The sequence below is a fragment of the Rattus norvegicus genome, chromosome 13 (assembly GCF_021556685.1).
Source record: "Rattus norvegicus strain SHRSP/BbbUtx chromosome 13, alternate assembly SHRSP_T2T, whole genome shotgun sequence".
Taxonomy (NCBI): Eukaryota; Metazoa; Chordata; class Mammalia; order Rodentia; family Muridae; genus Rattus; species Rattus norvegicus.
Genome location: NC_141546.1, coordinates 53,201,347 through 53,219,780, shown reverse-complemented (window position 1 = coordinate 53,219,780; position 18,434 = coordinate 53,201,347). Strand labels below are relative to the sequence as shown.

The window sequence follows — 18,434 nt, the reverse complement described above, 5'->3', positions numbered from 1 at the left end:
CAGAGACTGTACCAGCATGTACACAGCCTGCCCTGGGCCAGAGACTGTACCAGCATGCACACAGCCTGCCCTGGGCCAGAGACTGTACCAGCATGCCCACAGCCTGCCCTGGGCATAGAGACTGTACCAGCATGTACACAGCCTGCCCTGGGCACAGAGACTGTACCAGCATGTACACAGCCTGCCCTGGGCATAGAGACTGTACCAGCATGCACACAGCCTGCCCTGGGCATAGAGACTGTACCAGCATGCACACAGCCTGCCCTGGGCATAGAGACTGTACCAGCATGCACACAGCCTGCCCTGGGCCAGAGACTGTACCAGCATGCACACAGCCTGCCCTGGGCCAGATGACACCAAGTACTGAGAGAAGGTAATGGACACAAGGTCCCACTCCTAACCAAGAATCTATCTGCAACCGATACCTACTGGGAAAGGGAAAATTAGTTTTCTCCCATGGAGTGTCACTGGATACCAACCATACCCAGGATAGGGCAGTCCCCACACCCAGGTGTAGCTAGCCAACATAAAATAGATTCCATTTTTGTTGTGTGTGTTTTGGTTTGTTAAAGTATTTTTGTTATACTTGTAGGGTTTTGTTAGTTGTTTTGTTTTTGGGTTCCGTTTCTGTTGTTGTTGTTGTTACTGTTATTATTTCTGAGAGAAAGAGGGATAGAGAAAGGAGGGAGGGAGGGAGGGAGAGAAGGGAGGAGAGGGAGTGAAGGAGGGAGGGGGAGGGGGAGAGGGAAAGAATGAAATAGGGTGGGTGACAAGGGCAGGGATGATATAAGAGTTTGAAGAAGAAAAAACATGATCAAAATATACTATATGAAAACAATATCATATAAGTTTAATTTAACATGTGTCTCTGAGGGAGAGTGATTGTCTAGAATACCAAACAAATACCATACAGGTCCATTGACAATGTTTAAATTTCACACAAAGCGAGGAATTGCAATGTTTTTAACAGAGAACTTTATATCATTTAAGAACATTTACTCTGACAGTCTTTAGAAGAACAAACTTAAGGGGAACCATGGAGAATCTGAATCAAACTGACAACTGTGGGGACTTCAAAAATGGATTAAGACAGGACTGTTATTGCTGATGGTGGAAGCAATACAGGCATGAAGACTGTTATTTTATGATCATAACAATTTCATTATCACTCAAAACTGCAAAATGTCTTACATGAATAAAGATTTCAAGTAGGATTTCCTAAAACAAAAAAATTTCTTAGCCTATTAAATTTTCCTCTGTTCTTAGCAAAAAAAAAACAAAAAAAAAAAAACAAAAAAAAACAAAAAAAAACAAAAAAAAACAAAACACCCAACATAATCACAAGAAATAAAATTTAGCCTACTTTATTTGAAAATTTAATAAAAGATATGAGTGAAAGCTCCATACTTTGTTATCAACAACTTTTGATATGAACAAGCCCCACAAATCCTGGGCATATGCACCTAAGTAGATGTTTCTGGTGAAGTTCGCCAACAGTACCCCAGCAAACGGGCACAGTAGGCTTGCTGCTCACACAAATGCTGATCAAAGGTCCAGGGATCAGAACTACACTTGACGGTGTGTTTGCATGCAAGGAAAGACAGAGCATTTTAGCTAGAATTCTGCATTACTATAAAACTTTCTCTTGTGATGCCCACCTTATTTTAGAAAATGTGTGTTTATGTGTGTTTGTGTGTGTGTGTGTGCATGTATGCATGCATGTATGTGTGTGCAATTGTATAATTTTATTATTTATGGATTTCACTTCTTGATATTAGCACCAGCAAGGTTAATACCATCACTGACATTTTCATAGAAACACGGTGATTTGCAAATGACTCCTGGGTCAGCTGTGTATTCTTAAGTCCCCGAAAACAAATTTTGCAGCACTCACCACACTCAAGTGGACGGGAGTATTTGCCTTCGGTACTGGGTGGCTATAAAGTGATTTAAGAGTTTCATTCAAATCATCTTCCTGAAACAAAGAAAAGATCATTTAATAATTAAAACACAGAGGGGCTAAGTATAATGTAAAATACCTTTGGATATTACTAATAGGAATGTAAAATGGTATAGCCATAGCAGAAAGTAATATGTATGGTCTTTCCTCAAATAATGAAATACACAGTTGTCCCAATACCCAGTAGTCACACCTCCAGATCTAGAGGGGAAAACAAATCCAAACGTAACTACAAGAGTTAGTTGTTTGGTTTTATTTGAACAAAAGGATTTGTGTATGCCTGAAAAGCTCGCTATCACCATGAGTGGGTGATGAGGGAGGCAGTTGACCAAGCATCCATGTGAATGTCTTCTTCACAATGGACACGAGGCTGCGTTCATGTCTACTAAGAGATGAGTGAGGGAACAGCCCCTATGTCCCCATGCAACTAGCCAGCTGTACAGCAACAGCACAGGACTGGGGCCTTAAAGCTCGAAGTTAAGTGACATCAGCAAGGACAGACATGGGTCCACCTGTGTGGTGTCCTCCAGTTAAGAAGGCATATAGACATCATGGTGGTTGAGAGGGTAGAGAAGAAAATTAAATAGTAAGTTATAATTCATTGAATACAGAGTTTGGGTTTGTTTGGGTGTGTTGTATCAGGGATTAAAACAATATGACTGTGATAAATACCATAAAATTCTAAACTTTAAAAATGGCAAAAACTGTTCATTCTATGCTATGCATATTTTAACACAATAAAACAAGAGAGAAAAAAAATCAGCTTACCAGTTCCTTGGCCAAGTAATCTGCCAGAGTATTTAGAAGTTTATAATACACTTCAAACCATGGCAAGTAACTGTAAGAAGAATTTAAATGTATATAAAACACCTGAAATTTAAAACTAATAAATAAACAGGTAAATGAAAAGTGAGTTGCTATTCTTTAGAACTGGTTGATCCTGAAAACAGACAAGAACGATACCCAGGTTTTCTCTAGCCATTCCCTACTGTTAGCCAACCCACTTCCGTTTTACATCGACAGCCTGTCCCCAGTGATTCATTCCTATCTCAAAGCAACCACCGCTTGAGAGTATGAAAGGTATTTATTATGGTATTGATTATGGTATTTGCTGTGGAGATGTAAGACCATCTTCATGTGAGTGTCCTAGAATGCACACACAAATTAAGATAGCAGCAACGTTAGAGGACACCACAGTGCAGGAGTCACATTGCTTTACACAGAATACAGCACATACTTGAATCTCTTTTAACTATTACCCAGCTGATATATAATGCAATAGAACCAGGTATAGAATTTATTCTTCAGAGAGTGCACCCATCATTACAGATAAAGACTACTCTAAAACGTATACACATAAATTGATTTTCAATGACAAACCTAATTATGATTTAAAATTCATTTTGTTATATCAAAATATTCTTCATTTATTTGCTTATTTAATGTTTTTATTTGTTTATTCCTATATTTTCAAGCAGAATCTTACTATTTAGTCCACAATTATTTTCTAATTCAGTTTGTCACTTTTCTCTCAATAAAAATTAACAGCCTATTTAGTCCACAATTATTTTCTAATTCAGTTTGTCACTTTTCTCTCAATAAAAATTAACAGCCTAGGAACAATGAGGTGGCTCCCTTATAAGCATGACGAGTTTGATTCTTGGAAGCCACATAAAGAAGGAACAAAAGCAGTTCCCCAGAAAGTTGCCAAGTGATGTACATATGTGCAACATGACAGGCATGTACCCACACTCCCACACACTATTTATACCCAATAATATTAAATTATGTTTTAGAAACAGCTGAACCCTGAGATACATGAAAACAAATGCATAATGAACAAATGAAAAGCTTGACAAAAACAGCACAGCACAGGACTGGGGAACTTAAAACCACCTGGAAAAGTAACTAACAGAAAACAAGAAAAAGAGAAGGCAAGAAGGCCTCTGGGGTCAATCCCTGTGATCATATGATGTTGGCTGGAGAGAATCACCTCAAAGTTATCATCTGACCCCACATAGACTCTATAGCTCACAAGCCACAACCATTCCCCCACATTGATAATAATTACATTTTATTCTTCTCTCATACAAAAAAAAAAGTTTTCAGAAATCCTAACAGATGAGAAAACAAAACAAAACAAAACTCAAAAGTAAAGAATAGCGTAATTAGGAAATTATGAGAATAGCATCATAAAATCTCCTGGGATCTAGACTAAAAAGAGAGACACGGTAGCTAGTAAGAGGGGAAACAGCACATCAACCTGTATCCAGCCCGGGAATAATGGTAGCTCCCAAAATAAAAGTAAAAACAGCACTTCTTAAAATACTACCAGAATGGCTCCCTGCCCTTCAGATCTGAATCTTCTGACTGAAAGTGTGGTGTCACAGGAAATGGAGAAGCCACACTTCAGTTTCCCATGAAATTCAAGAACAGGAATAGAAAGGAATTGGTATCCCCTAAAGATAAAAAGGAGACTCCAATAGAGCATGCACAAATTTCACCAAACCCCCGCACCAGAGACGCTGCAAGTGAGAAGGCAATGCTTTCGAGCCAGAGGCAGGGAAACAGGAATAGAGTGTGAGGGGAGGACCACACCATGCTCACCCACACAGTGACTCACAAAGTCTCCCCCCCCCCACCCCCGGATTCAAGGAATCAGGCAAACCAAGGCAGAATGCAGAGTCATGGGAAACACAGCAGGGACCACAAACAAAAGCCAAGTCCGGGGACAAGAGTTGTGCAAAGGCCTAAGATCCAGTCTCACAAGGGATGAACTTGGGGGAGAAGACTGGACAGCTTCACAGGAGGCATGTTGATGCTTTGTGAGGGAGCCTAGAAAACTGGATAGATGCATGACACTTCTGAAATCATTTAGAGAATGTGAAAATTTGAAATATTAATTAAGTGACTCAAACCATAGCTTTTAGATAACAATTCAACTATTTTTTTTAAAAAAATATATTCTTTGAGATTACAGCTTTTAAACTAACAACTCAATACAACACAGGTTAACCCACCATGGTTTCTACATTTGCTGGTAGTTTAAAATCATTTGCTCAGCAGGCCACACCAAATGGAGAAGCAGGAAGACCAATTGCAAATCTTCACTCCTCCTCCTCTCCTGCAAATCCCTTCTCCCTTTCCTATCTGTAGCTCTGAAGCAGACCACCAGCTGTGGTCTCTCTGCCCCCATCTCTGGTGGAGCACAAGGAACTTCTCCAAAGTTCCTTAGCCTACTCTTTCTCCCCCCTCTCCCGCCCCCCATTCTATATCCCAGCCCCTATCTCTAGCAGACATTCCCTGGAAACACAGCAAGCTGCTCAGGGAAGCCTGTAAGCTAACTGTAGACATTCCTCACCTTTCCGTCCACATCCAATCATGTAGTCTTGTCCCTAGCTCTGTAGAATTCCTGCTGTTGCCTCTTTCTCTCTAAGCCCCAGTCTCTAGCAGATCACAAAGAACTCTAACCTCCCTCACCAGTCATTCATTGTCCCAGCCCCCAACTCTAGCAGGCTTGACCTGTGAACCCACCACACAAGCCTTCCAGAGAAGCCAGAAGACCAGCCACACAGGTAGACAAGTGACAGTTCTTCACTTCTCCATATTCAGTCCCCAAGTCCCATCCCAAGTTCTGAAGCAGGCTACCTGTGTGGATTCTCCTCACTCTCTATCCAGGGGACTAATTGGATACATATAGAATCCCAAATTTTCCTCCCTCCTGTATACCCTCTCAGTGCCCCCCACCCCATCTTTTAGCACATTCACCTTCCTAAATCTCAGTTCCCAATTCCTAGAAATGCCACTTCGAAACAAACTGCCAGTGGCACAGCTAACAAGATCCCAGAAGAATTCTCTACCAGGCAACACACGGCCACCACACCTTCCTAAGAACCAGACAAGGCAACAGAAAGCAAGGAATGAAACATCCACCACAACATAGACAAACCAGATATCAGCACCTAGAATTGCAATCAATCCAAACCTCGATGCCTAGACCCAGTGTAGAAACACAGTGAGAGACAGAGCCAGAGTCTCCACTAGGGACAGGAACCCTCTAAACAAGGTCCTGAGAAGTGAAACATAACTGAAGCACAAGGAAATACAGTAAAATAGCCTTTATGAGCATAATAAATGTTCTTAAAGAAAAAACATATAAATCTACTTTTAATACAAACCCTATGAAAACAAGCAGTGAAAGGAAATAAATAAAAATAAATGCTCGAGGCCTGGAAGTGGCAATAGAATCAATAGAGAAAACCCGGATACAGGGAAAATAAAAAATTCAGGAACTCAAACAAGAAGCTCAGAAGCAAGTCTCAACTACAGAAGATGAGAGACAGAACAAAGACTCTTCGTCATTGAACACAAGATAGAAGAAATGAAAACTTTGGTCAAAGAAAATGTTAACTGTAAAAAAAAAAATCTTGTGACAAAAATCCAGGAGACCTAGAAACTATTAAAAAATTACATCAAAAAATAATAAGGACAGAGAAAGGAAAAGAAACTCAGGTCAAAGGCAAATAAATATTTTCAACAAACTAATAGAAGAAAATTTCCCTAACCAAAAGGATGAGATGCCTATCAAAATACAAAAAGAATACAGAAAACCAAATAGACTGAAGAAAAAAAATTCCCCTCAGCATATAGTTAAAACACTGAATAAAAAACAAAATAAATAAGAAAAATATTAAAAGTTGCAAGGAAAAGGGACCAAGTAAAATATAAAGGCAGACAGACCTATTAGAATAACACCTGACTTCTCAGTTGAGACTCTTAAAAGTCAGGAGGGCCTAGACAGTTGTTCTACATTCTAAGAACCACACATGCCAGATCAGACTACTATAGCCAGCAAATCATTTAATCACAATCGATGGAAAAAGAAAGGCACTTACACAGTAGGTATCTATAAATACATCCCTACAGAAGGAGCAAGAAATAAAATTTCAGCCTAAAGAAGATTAACCAAACCCAAAAAAAGGGAATAATTCCAGAATAGCAAATCATAAAATGAGGGGAAAGAAATAATGGAAATCAACAGAAACTCTCATCAATAATTCTCAACATCAGTGCTATCAGTTCCCCACTTCCCTCAAAAGACAGAGACTAACAGAATGGATATAAAAACATCCAGGGAGAATGGATACATCTCCCTGTTGCCTCCAACAAACACGCCTTAACATCAAGGATAGATATCACCATGGGGTAAAAGAATGGAAAAACATAATCCAAGCAAATGAACCTAAGAACCACACTAGTGCATCCATTTTAGTATCTGACAAAATAGACTTCAAACTAAAATGAATCAGAAAAGAGAAGGACTTTACATACTCATAAAAGGAACACTCCACCAAGATGACATCTTGATTCTTTACATAGATAAGCCCCAAATACAAGGGCAGCCAACTTGGTAGAAGAAACACTACTACAGCATAAATCGCCTACTGACTCTCACACACTGACAGTGAAAGACTTCACTATCCCACTCTTGCCAGTAAACAGGACATCCGGACAGAACTAAACTGAGAAAGAGCCCATTTACATTATGACCCAAATAAGTATTTATGGAATATTTTTCCGAACACAAAAGACTATACCATCTCAGGACTTCCTGGAACTTTCTGCAAAATACATATAGTCAAAAGCTAAGTGTCAACAGATACAAGAAATAATTGAAACAATACCCTGCATCCATCTACCATGGATTAAAACTGGATATCAACAACAACAGAAATTACGGAGCTAAGGTAATAAAAGCAAAATGATTCTGGCACAATAATAGACATGATAGTGAATGGAGTTTAGTTGAAGACCAAGTAAAAGTCCACACACCTATGGACACTTCACGTTTCATAAAGAAGTCAGAAACACACTGGAAGAGACGGCATCTTCAAAAATGGTGCTAGTCAAACTAGATGAATGCAATGGGTCCATACTTACCGCCCTGCACAGAACAACTCCAAATGGATCAAAGACCTCAAGATAAAACCAGATACACTAGATCTGACAGAAGAGACAATGAGGAAGAGGCTTGAACTTATTGGCATAGAAAAAAATCCTTCTGAACGGAGCACCATTAACACAAGCACTGACATCAACAATTAATAAATGAGACCTCATGAAACTGAAAAGTTTCTTCACAGCAAAAGACACTGTCCTTTGGACTAGGCAGCAGACTACTGACTTGGAAAAGATTTTTACCATCTATACATCCAATAAAAGGCTAATCAATATCCAAAATATATAAAGAACTCAAAAGCCTGGATATCAAGAAAACAATTTAAAAATAGAGCATAGACCTAAACAAAGATTTCTCAAAAGAAAATCAAATGACTGAGAAACAAAGAAATGTTCAACATCCTTAGTCATCAGGAAAATGCAAGTCAAAACTATTTTGAGCTTCTATCTTACATCTTCAGAATGGATAAGATCAACAAACCAAATGACAGCTCATGCTGGCAAAGATATGGAATAAAGGGAAGACTCAACCGTTGCTGGTGGGAACGGACATTTACAGTCACTATGGAAATCAGTATGGCAGTGCCTCAGCACACAGGAATAGATCTATCGCAAGGTCCACCTATACCACTCGAGCACATCCCCAAAGGACTCTCTACATCCTACTGTAGAGACACTTCCTTAACGACATTCATTGTTCCCCTATTCATAATAACTAGAAAAAAACCAGTCTAGATGTGCCTCAATGGATGAATGGATAAAGAAAATATGATAGATTTATTCAATAGTACTACCAAGCTATTTTTAAAGTATCATGAAATCCCAGGCAAATGGCTGGAACTAGAAAAAAACAGACACAAAAAAACAAATATATGTATTGGCTTATACATGTGTATTAACTGTTAACTTAATGATAAACAAGCTGGATAGAACCACAGAGGCTACAAACAGAGTGAGGGATTAGGACTTATAGCTAGATCTCCCTAGGAAAGAAAAACAGAACAGATATTCATGGATGGACAGAGAGCAGGGGAAGAGAATGATACTGGAATGGGAGGATTAAGCAGGGCGAGGCTAAGGAAGAGGGAGGCAAAGGACAGATATGGGGAGAGACAGCTAACATCAAGGGCCATTTGAAGGGTAGCATGAAAACCCGCCACAGTAAAAGCTTCTTAAAATACACACATAAGTAAAGGAGAACTCCATGAAATCACCAAAACACAGGGAGCGGAGCCCCAACTGGACCTCTCTTGTCACCAAATGAAGCTTCCAGTACGAGGAATGAGTTATATCTAACTGACTTGTACACCAAAGGGATCCCAGGAGTCCCCCCCAGAGAACCCAGGCTGTGCACGGCTGCCCTCCACAAACTGACAGCAAAGCCCTACTGCTGAAGACAACACCTCCACAATTCACTGAACACAAGGGAGCCAGGCTGCTGCCGAGCTAGAACTTGCATCACTGTGGGCTAGTGTTTTGGTAATGGAAAGTACCCTCCATGCTGCCGAAGGAGAAATGCAAATGCCAGCGTAGCTAGAAAGCCTCTGTTCTGTCCTACTTACAAGATACGTTAGTGCAATGACGACACGGAGCTTATGAAATTAACCAACCAAGATCTGATATGATTTACAGTCCATTCCTCAGACTAAATAGGTCAGAGACCTGAGGTAAAACAAATACTGTTCAAAAACAGACAAGAAGGAAGAGTAGCAATAAAAAGGCTCCTAGCAAGCTCCTGCTGTAGGAGTATTCACAGCTCAGTGTCTTGCTCCTCCTCCACCACACAAGCTTTCCTTCTAGAGAAGATGACAACAAACTCAGAGACACACCCCTCCACAATCAGACATATGCAGAGAACGAGAGACCTTGGAACAGTCATCTCTAAATGATGGCTCCATCAACCCCCCCCCCGACTCAGAGAGCCCCTCAGAGGAGGAGAGAGAGAGTGAGAGCCAGAGTGAACGGAGGACACCAAGAAAACAGGATGGAAGTACACGAGTTCACAGAGAGGAGACAAACCAACAGGGCTGCACCGGATGGCGGACGGTGGACGGCGTCCCAGAGCTCACAGGCGAAGACAAAGGCACTCAGCCCAACCAGAAGCTATCTCCAAGCGGACACTTCCTGCAAGTAAGATTTAAGTTTTCTCCAAGAGAGTCTTACTGGGGAAACAAACTACTCTTTAAAGGTAGACTGCACGCCCAGTAGTAGACGGCCAACAGAAAAAGAACTCAATGGCACCTTTGGAGATTCCCTGTCTCATAATATGTGGTGGGGGTGCCTCCTCCTCCTCCTCCTCCTCCTCCTCCTGCTTCTCCTCCTCCTGCTCCTCCTCCTCCTCCTCCTCTTCATCTTCCTCTTCCTTGTCCTCGTCCTCCTCCTCCTCCCCTTTGTTCTCTACATGGCCTCTGTGTGTGTGTGTGTGTGTGTGTGTGTGTGTGTGTGTGTGTGTGTGTGTGTGTGTGTGATCAATCTGTTTCTTGTGTCTTTTCCCTTTGTTTTGTCCTATTCTGGTGTTTGTTTTGTTTTATACTATTATGTTTTATTTTCTCATTACCCCTTAGATGCCTGTTTGTTTTCTGTGAGACAGACAGGAGATAGGCCCTGATAGGAGGGGACATAGAGAAGTGGGAGGAGTAGAGAGAGGGAACACCATAATCAGGATATAGTACATGAGAAAAGTATTTTCAATAAAACAATGATTTGTTCTTCTAACAAGACACATAATGGTGTAACAATGAAATTCTTCCATTTGTTTTTACTTCATATTAACAATTTTATCTGGAAAAAAAATACTATTTCAGGAAATTGCAATATGTCCCATCCCTCAAATCTATTTGTCCAGGTAAGGAAACTCTGTCCTAATCTGCTCTCAAATACCTCAGGAAGAAAAGAAGAAGAACTGGTTGCAAGTTCCCAGGCTACTATAAAAACACTCTAATTTCCTAGTTATACACCATTAGAAAGTCAGTTAGTCTGCTCTGTGGACGAAATGCCTGTGCAGTCCTCTCAATCGTCGTGCTCTCCTCCTACACTACTGTTTTCATTCGCTAGCCACCAGTCTCAGTTTATTTTCAAACTGTGGGGAGAAAGCAGAACTCAATTTTCATTAAGCACCTAACGGGACTATTGACTTATTTTTAAGTGATAAATTATATTTATAAATAATACCTACCTCCACATTCAGATATTACATCAGAATTTTTCAAAGTTCTTATTTATGATAGGAATTGGCACCTACATATCTTACTGCTTTGTGAGCATCCAACAATATTAACTTTCACAGTATCTCCTCCTGATACCAGACTGACTCTGTCTATTGCAGATTAACATTGTTTAACAACAAAGTTTACCTTTATAATGCATTTCTTACACTCTCTTTGAGGCCGGCTCTGATTTATATTGTGAGTGGGGAGTATAACTCAGAAGCAACAATGAGTCCCTGGGTGTAGAGAGGAGAATCTAAGAGTCTCCACATCTATAATGTCATTACAGGAACTACAACTTGAAAACAAAGCACTAAAGGTACACAGAACCCAATGCTATATATTTTAAATGAACTAGCTCATTCAACCATTACAGTAATAAACTCCAAAGTCTGCCAGCCTTGTCACCATGAATAGTGGGCCATAGCTTAGGAGATTCAACGTGAATGGCACCCTACTCAGCCCGCTGACTATTATGAGCTCCTGTCCATTACACACAGCTAAATATATCTCAAGTCAATCTGCTTTCAACTTTTCACTCTTTTGGAAACAGGACCTTGATCCATGTGCTAGTCTGGTGTTAAAGTGGCTCCCCTCTTGACTCAGCCCCCCAAATGCGGGATATTGCAGGCATTCACTACTATGGCTGGCCGAAGCTTACTAAACTTAAATAAGCCAACATATAGTAAAGCAAAAACAAAGGTCAAAATACATGGTTAGCACTCAAAGCATTACTTTTACACCTTTCAAACCACAGGTTGTCCAGAAGGTGAAATTTTCTCAGATCCATTTAATTATTTTGTCTAACAATTTGGTAATCCTTGCCAACTCTAGGTTCGATAGCTTCTATGTTCTTTATACTGCTAACATTTAGAAAAGGACTTAGCTTGCAACATGGTAAAGATAGCAAAAATCCATGTGTCAATCAATGCACAAGCCTAATCATAATACTCATAATGATGTTATCAATTCGACAGTTTTCTTGGAACATAATAGACTTTTGAAATACTACAACACACTCGCATCACTGCAGGATCACTCCCTGACACACCAGCATATACTATCACCACAAAGAACCAAGTGCAAGCATGTACTGGTTCTCAGCGATGAACTGCTCATTGCAATAAATCGTTCACAATTTTAATAGAAAGAGCACTCATAGCCGAGAGAAATTAGTCTGTAAACACCCAGGTGCGCTCCTAGGAACATGAGGAAGCAAAGGCATTCTTTTTGTTGCAATTCCACAGCCATCCAGAGGAGAGGCTGCAGACTGGCCATCTGCAGGGGCAGCCAGCCAGCTCAGGGCTCCCTTTTCTATACCAGTAGTTCTGTGGCTTTGTTTAATGTAATAAATTGTCAGTTTCTAAATCTCAGATAATACCTTGAGAAAGTCTCATTTTCTTTTCCACTAGAAATCATAGTAAGTGGAATCTGGCCACGCACCATTGCTCTGACAAAAGCCTGGAGCTGAGGAGCTCCTTGGTGCCAGCCATGTGCTGTTCAGAGCATGCACTTTCCTCAGTTTCCTAACCTCCCGCTCATTCGAGTGCTCTACCTAACGGATCCCTGAAGGAAATTTAATTCACAACTCATGAAGCAAGTGCTAAACAGAAAACACTATTCCTAACTACATTTTCTGATGCTCCTCAAAGAGTGAAATAATCCCAATGTTTTAACAAGATTCTACTTCACAGATTTGTGGCAAAATAAATAACTCCCCCTTTTTTGAAAGCATTTTGTATAAAACTTTTTATTTAAATATAACACTACACAAAATAAATATTATAAACCATGTATGCCTTCAAGGGTTTGAAATATCATGGGTTTGAAATTTTGGGCTGTTTGTTTTACTGTGGTTTCTTGTATAATTTCTAAGCAATATATGTTCAAAATACATAAGTTCACTAACATATAAATTCTTAAACTGATTACCACTAACTGAAATTTCCCGTTTCCCCCAATTTGCAAACATATTTTTATAACCAACAAGAATCCAGAAAGTTAAAACAGACAACAAAATGTAGAAAACAAATTTGCTTTTTCATTTAAATATTTTTAAAGTTAAAATTTAACCTCATGAACAAACTGTGTGACTAATAGATTTGCAAATATATGAACATAAAAACTTTACACTTCTAAAAGCAGGAGACTGTAAGTATAACCTGTAAGACTGCTTTAAATTTCCAATGAAGACAAGAGGCAAAAGACAGATGCATACACAAAATCAGGAGTTCATCTGGTGGCGTCGGAAGACTCCCCAACACTTGGATTTCCACTATAGCGCTAGTAAAATTTTTACATCCTAAAGTCAAAGGTTAAATAAAGGAAAGGAAATGCTCTTTGTCAAATAGTCAGCGACTGTTACCAGTCGGAGAGATCAGCAGGAACCTAATGCAGAGTAATCAAATAAAGCTAAGGCAACTGCCTTTCCTTAGGAAACAGGAAAGCTCCTCATGGCTACAAGCTGTTTGTCCACTAGAAAATTGACACAAAATGTGTAAAATTGAAACATTCTGCTTCTAGGGGATTTGTCCAAAGGAAGAGCGGAAAGTCTTCAAGTTTAGTATGAGTTCCAGGTACCAAAGGGGGAACAAAAAGCCTTAAACAGAAACCTGCCCACCTCATTAGAGTATTTCATTTTGAACTCTTGGTGACGTTTTTATAGTTGTAAATTTTTGTTAATGAAATTAGATGTGGAAGAGTATTTCTTGAATCTTTGCTAGCATATGAAAGCAATTCTAAACACAAGCAGTAAGACTTAAGTTAGTGGTCTCTGAGGACAGCTTTGAAATCTTGTTAAACCAGGAGAGACGCTTCAGAAAAAGAACTCAGACACACAGGCCTCAAACTAAATGTCGTTTTAATATTAAATTGAACTGAATTTTAATTTTTCTTTCAAAAATTAAACAATATAAATAGAAATTTTAAAAACATTAACTGGCAAATAATATGAGATCATTCTAGGAGAAAAGCAACACATTCTTTTAGTAGCGTGGGTGCAGTTCCAACTATCAGAGGGAAAGAATAAAAGTGGACAGAAGATGATAGTTTCAGGAGCTATGATGAACTACATTAAAAATAGTCATGCATTCTGCAAATTATAAATACTGACAGTTGATTTATATTTTAACTTGATAAACTTCACAAAAATGTAGACATGTGGAAAGAAGTCTGCAACATAAACGACACAATGCAGGCATTATGTACCACAAATACAAACAGGGTTTGTTTGGGGCTTTTGTAGACGTGTGTGCTCTGTGACTTGCTGAAAAAAGCAAAATTTCAGTAAGTTTCAGTTATATTAAGTATAAAAATTCCAATTTAAAGGCTTTGGCAACCTCACTATAAACATTTCCTAAAGCTTCCTCGGCATCTAGTCATAATCAGAAGAGCTGTTCTCTCGCCAGCTGGAAGCTGCTACAGATGGCAATGTCTGGGAAACTTTGAGTAGCTCTGCAGTTACTCTTATATTCCTTCCCTGGCTCTTACAACAAAAATTACTATTGACTTTGAGCTTTAAATGTGTATATAATTGTATGTTATATGTGTGTGTAGTGTTTGAGTTATTCCAAACTTTTTCCTAATATATTTTCAGTGTACAGTACAAATCTAGCAAAGCTTGCTTCAAGGTAATAAAAAGTTTCAGACATATGTAATATCATTTCCATTTTACATGGACATCAGAGGAAAGCAGCTATAGCTGGGTTCCTAACTGTCATAGTCACCCCGCCAGTCCGGTTCTTTTCTGTCAGAGGTCATTATTTCACATCCTGATCTTAAATTTCAATGGCACAGAACACAACTGTCCTGTCTATCCTCAATTCTACAGCACTGCCCTGACCAGTCTTTGCCTGCCATGCCCACTGCAACACTAGTAAGAAAACGTGCATCCCACAAACACACCATAGATATTTACCTGACCAAAGATTATCTGGATACATTGCTACCTATTTGTAACATAATGGCTAAAGTTCTTATTATATTTGATCATCTATATAATGATGGCATCTTAGAATTTTAGGTCAGTAAAATGCTATATAATACAATTTTTATATTTTACAATATTTTTTTTGGAGCTAAAATGTGATTACATTGTTTCCCCTACCCTCTTCCCTTTCCCCCCTCAAAATTCTTCCATGTACACCTTTGATTTTTGTAAAACTCCATGGCTGACTTTTTTCTTAAACGTTGTTGCACAGATATATTCAAATGCCTGATCAGTCTGTATACTGTTACTTGTATATAAGTGTTTCCAGGGTGACCATATAGTATTAGATAACCAATCTGTATGCTGTTTCTATAAGACTATTTTAATACTATTTCATTAATTCTTTGAGAATTTCACCATTTTGTTTTGATCATATTTCCCCCACCCCCAGCCCCAACTCTTCCCAGATCTACCCGCACACCCATACCCGTCCAACTTTGTGCTCACTTACTTTCCTTCCTTCCTTCCTTCCTTCCTTCCTTCCCTCCCTCCCTCCCTCCATCTCTCTCTCTCTATCTCTCTCTCTCTCTCTTTCTTCCTTTCTTTTCACACCAGTGCGTGTTGTCTAAATATTCTTTAGGACAGGGTCTGCCTTAGAGAGAATGGCAGTTTACCTACCAAGAGTCATACTCTTAAAGAAAATTGAATTTCCCTCTCCAAAAGCTATAAATGATCACTAGTTTTCTAGCCAAGGGTTGCACTTCTGACCCACCTCACCATTCCATGCTGTGACTTTTATCTGGCTTGGGTTTGTACTCGTCATGTACACGCTGTCAACATTACTGTGAATTCTTCTATGTATCATCCTTGTCATACCTTGAAAACACTGTTTCCCTGTAGTCATCCACCATTCCTGGCTCTTATAATTTTTAGCCCCCTCTTCTATGATGATCCTTGAGCCTTGAGGTGGCAGGAAATGTGATATACACATGGCCTACCATCTTTCATTCTCTGCGTGTTGACTACTTCTGGATCCCCATTTTAGTTTCCACCTACTGAATGAAAAGCTTCTCTGATAAAGGCTAGGATGTGCACTAATCTGTGGGTATAGTAGTCGATAACTAAGAGTCATGGTAATGCTATGTTCATTTAGTAGAATAAGTATACTGTAGAAGTGTCCTGAAACATACAAAAGATTATAAATGCAGTTACTCTATAGTGGGATAAAACTCCAACTAGACAACAAATAAAAAAATAGCAAAAAATAAATGAGAAAAAAACAATAGGTTATCCTTTTGCATGTGTATGAGATATTGGCCAGTCAGGTCCCAGAGACACCCCCCACTGCAGGATACTGTCATTGTTTTTGGTTACTCTCCAGAACTTGCTAAGACCCTGCTGCTGAAGACATCACATTTATCAAGCTGCAACTCTCCTTTTCTCAATCTTTTCATTTACTTATTTGTCAAACACCTCTCTTTAGACTATGAAGAATCCCTTGGAGGCCAGATGTTAAGTAGATGCTGGGGATGCCAGAAACAAAAGAGTTCAAAAATCTGATATTATCAAATTTCCTTTCACAGGACTATGCTACTTGATAATCTTTCAAAGAGTATATAATATAGCATCCATGTCTCCTCATGATGATTAAAAATACTTACATTGTGCAACACGGAGCCTCACTATGTAACCATTGATGGACTGAAACTGTCAATGCCCTGCTTCCAGTTCCTCACTGCTAGAATCGCAGGAACGCCCTACCATGCTGGGCAAATCTGCCTACCTAAACGTGCTCATTTCTTCTGCCCTCAGGAAAACCAGCTGTTTACATTATTTCTGTTCCTTGTAAGTGTGGTCCATTGTTCTCTCTACTTAACAGATGCTCAGTACGAAGTTGCTATCAAGCCCTACCTAAGTGCTTCTCAATCTACTCCTACCAATTTACCTCATGAATTTACTAAAATATGTCCTTCTGTTACATACTGTACAAGCAAATGGCTGTCACTGTGTGATCAAGCACACCTTTCTCTAAGGTTTCAGGATTTCCTGTCAGATACACAAAAGCATTCATTACTATAACACATCGTTTAAAGTGGACAGTAAGTTCCTAGAATATTTAAAGCTTTATCAATCTTTTCAGTGATTGCATGGGTGGTCAAGTACTGTCACTCAGAGTGGCCAAGCTAACCACTATAATTCTTCTCATGGTAGACTTCAAAATTATTTTTGAAAAGATAAATCTGACTACAACTTAAATACATTCATTTAATCATTTAATACAGCAACATTCTGAGTAATTTGTTGTGATCATTTATTTCTTATTTACTGTTGAATAATTATATAAATTAGCTATTCTCAAAGGCCACTGTAATGCCCTGACTTTGAAGACAAAGATGGAGACTATCCATGAAGCCTGCGACACTTTTCTAATCCCACAGAAAACAAGGAGTTCCCTTTAAAAGTTTCTCCAGGATATTTCACCAAGTGTGAATCATCCTGTCCCTTATGCACCAGAATCACAGTCAGGAACCAAAAAGAGACTAAATATAAAGGACCATTTTAATAAAAAGCAAATAATCAATGACGCTTATTGTAACACCATCTTAACTGACATGTATATTTTCACTTTTCACTTCTTATATTCACATATTACAATCAGATTTTTGCAGGTAAAACTATTTCTAACTCAGGAGTCTCAATATTCTGCTGTTCTCCCAAATGTACAAGTTTGTGTCAACATAATAACTTCTACAAATTAATGACAACTGGCTTACAAATATACATACTACACATTTTTATCAATTATTCAACATGAAGTTTATTTTGTGTTTTACATAAATGTTTTAAAATAATGACAGCTTTCCTAAGTTTAAAAACTATCAGAAACGTATTTAAAATACAGTGAATATTCAGTATTTATTTTGGCTTGCTAACAGTTTCAATATATTCAAGATATTCTGAATTAAAAAAAGAAAGAAGTTCAAACTCTTCAATTATATATAATATTTGAAATTCAATTTGAAGGTAATTGGGGAAACTACTGAATCCAGAGTCAAATCTAACAAATGATGTCAGTAACTCATTCTCTGACGAGTTATCAAAAATGATAGGGGACAATGGATTATCCAGCTCCGTCATTTCTTTGGAGTGTTCTTATTAAATCCCAGGTCTCACTATATAGCAGAGACTCACCTCAAATTTACAGTCCCCTGCTTCAGTCTCCAAGTGCTACTATACTATTACAGGCATGCACTACCTACCATACATGGCTCTCAATGACAGACAAATATAGCTCAGTAGCAAATGGCCAGAGAAGCCATTAGTTTCACACCAGAATGTGCTGTTTAATGAGACCCTCAGTAGTTCAGGCATTTGAATGCTT

General features: G+C 38.9%; 1 protein-coding gene across 8 annotated transcripts in view; it reads right to left on the bottom strand.

Annotated features, from left to right (window-relative positions):
* Positions 1-18,434, bottom strand: part of Dennd1b (DENN domain containing 1B) — a 231,516-nt gene that overhangs the window by 124,659 nt on the left and 88,423 nt on the right. For all 8 annotated transcript variants that reach the window (XR_015635101.1, XM_087580156.1, XM_087580157.1 and 5 more), the window contains 2 exon segments: positions 2,729-2,798; positions 1,895-1,975 (listed from right to left, as the gene is read on the bottom strand). Coding sequence is in view for 7 of the 8 variants with exons in the window: in XM_087580156.1 (XP_087436282.1) it covers positions 1,895-1,975; positions 2,729-2,798 (151 nt within the window). In the remaining variant the exon portion in view is untranslated.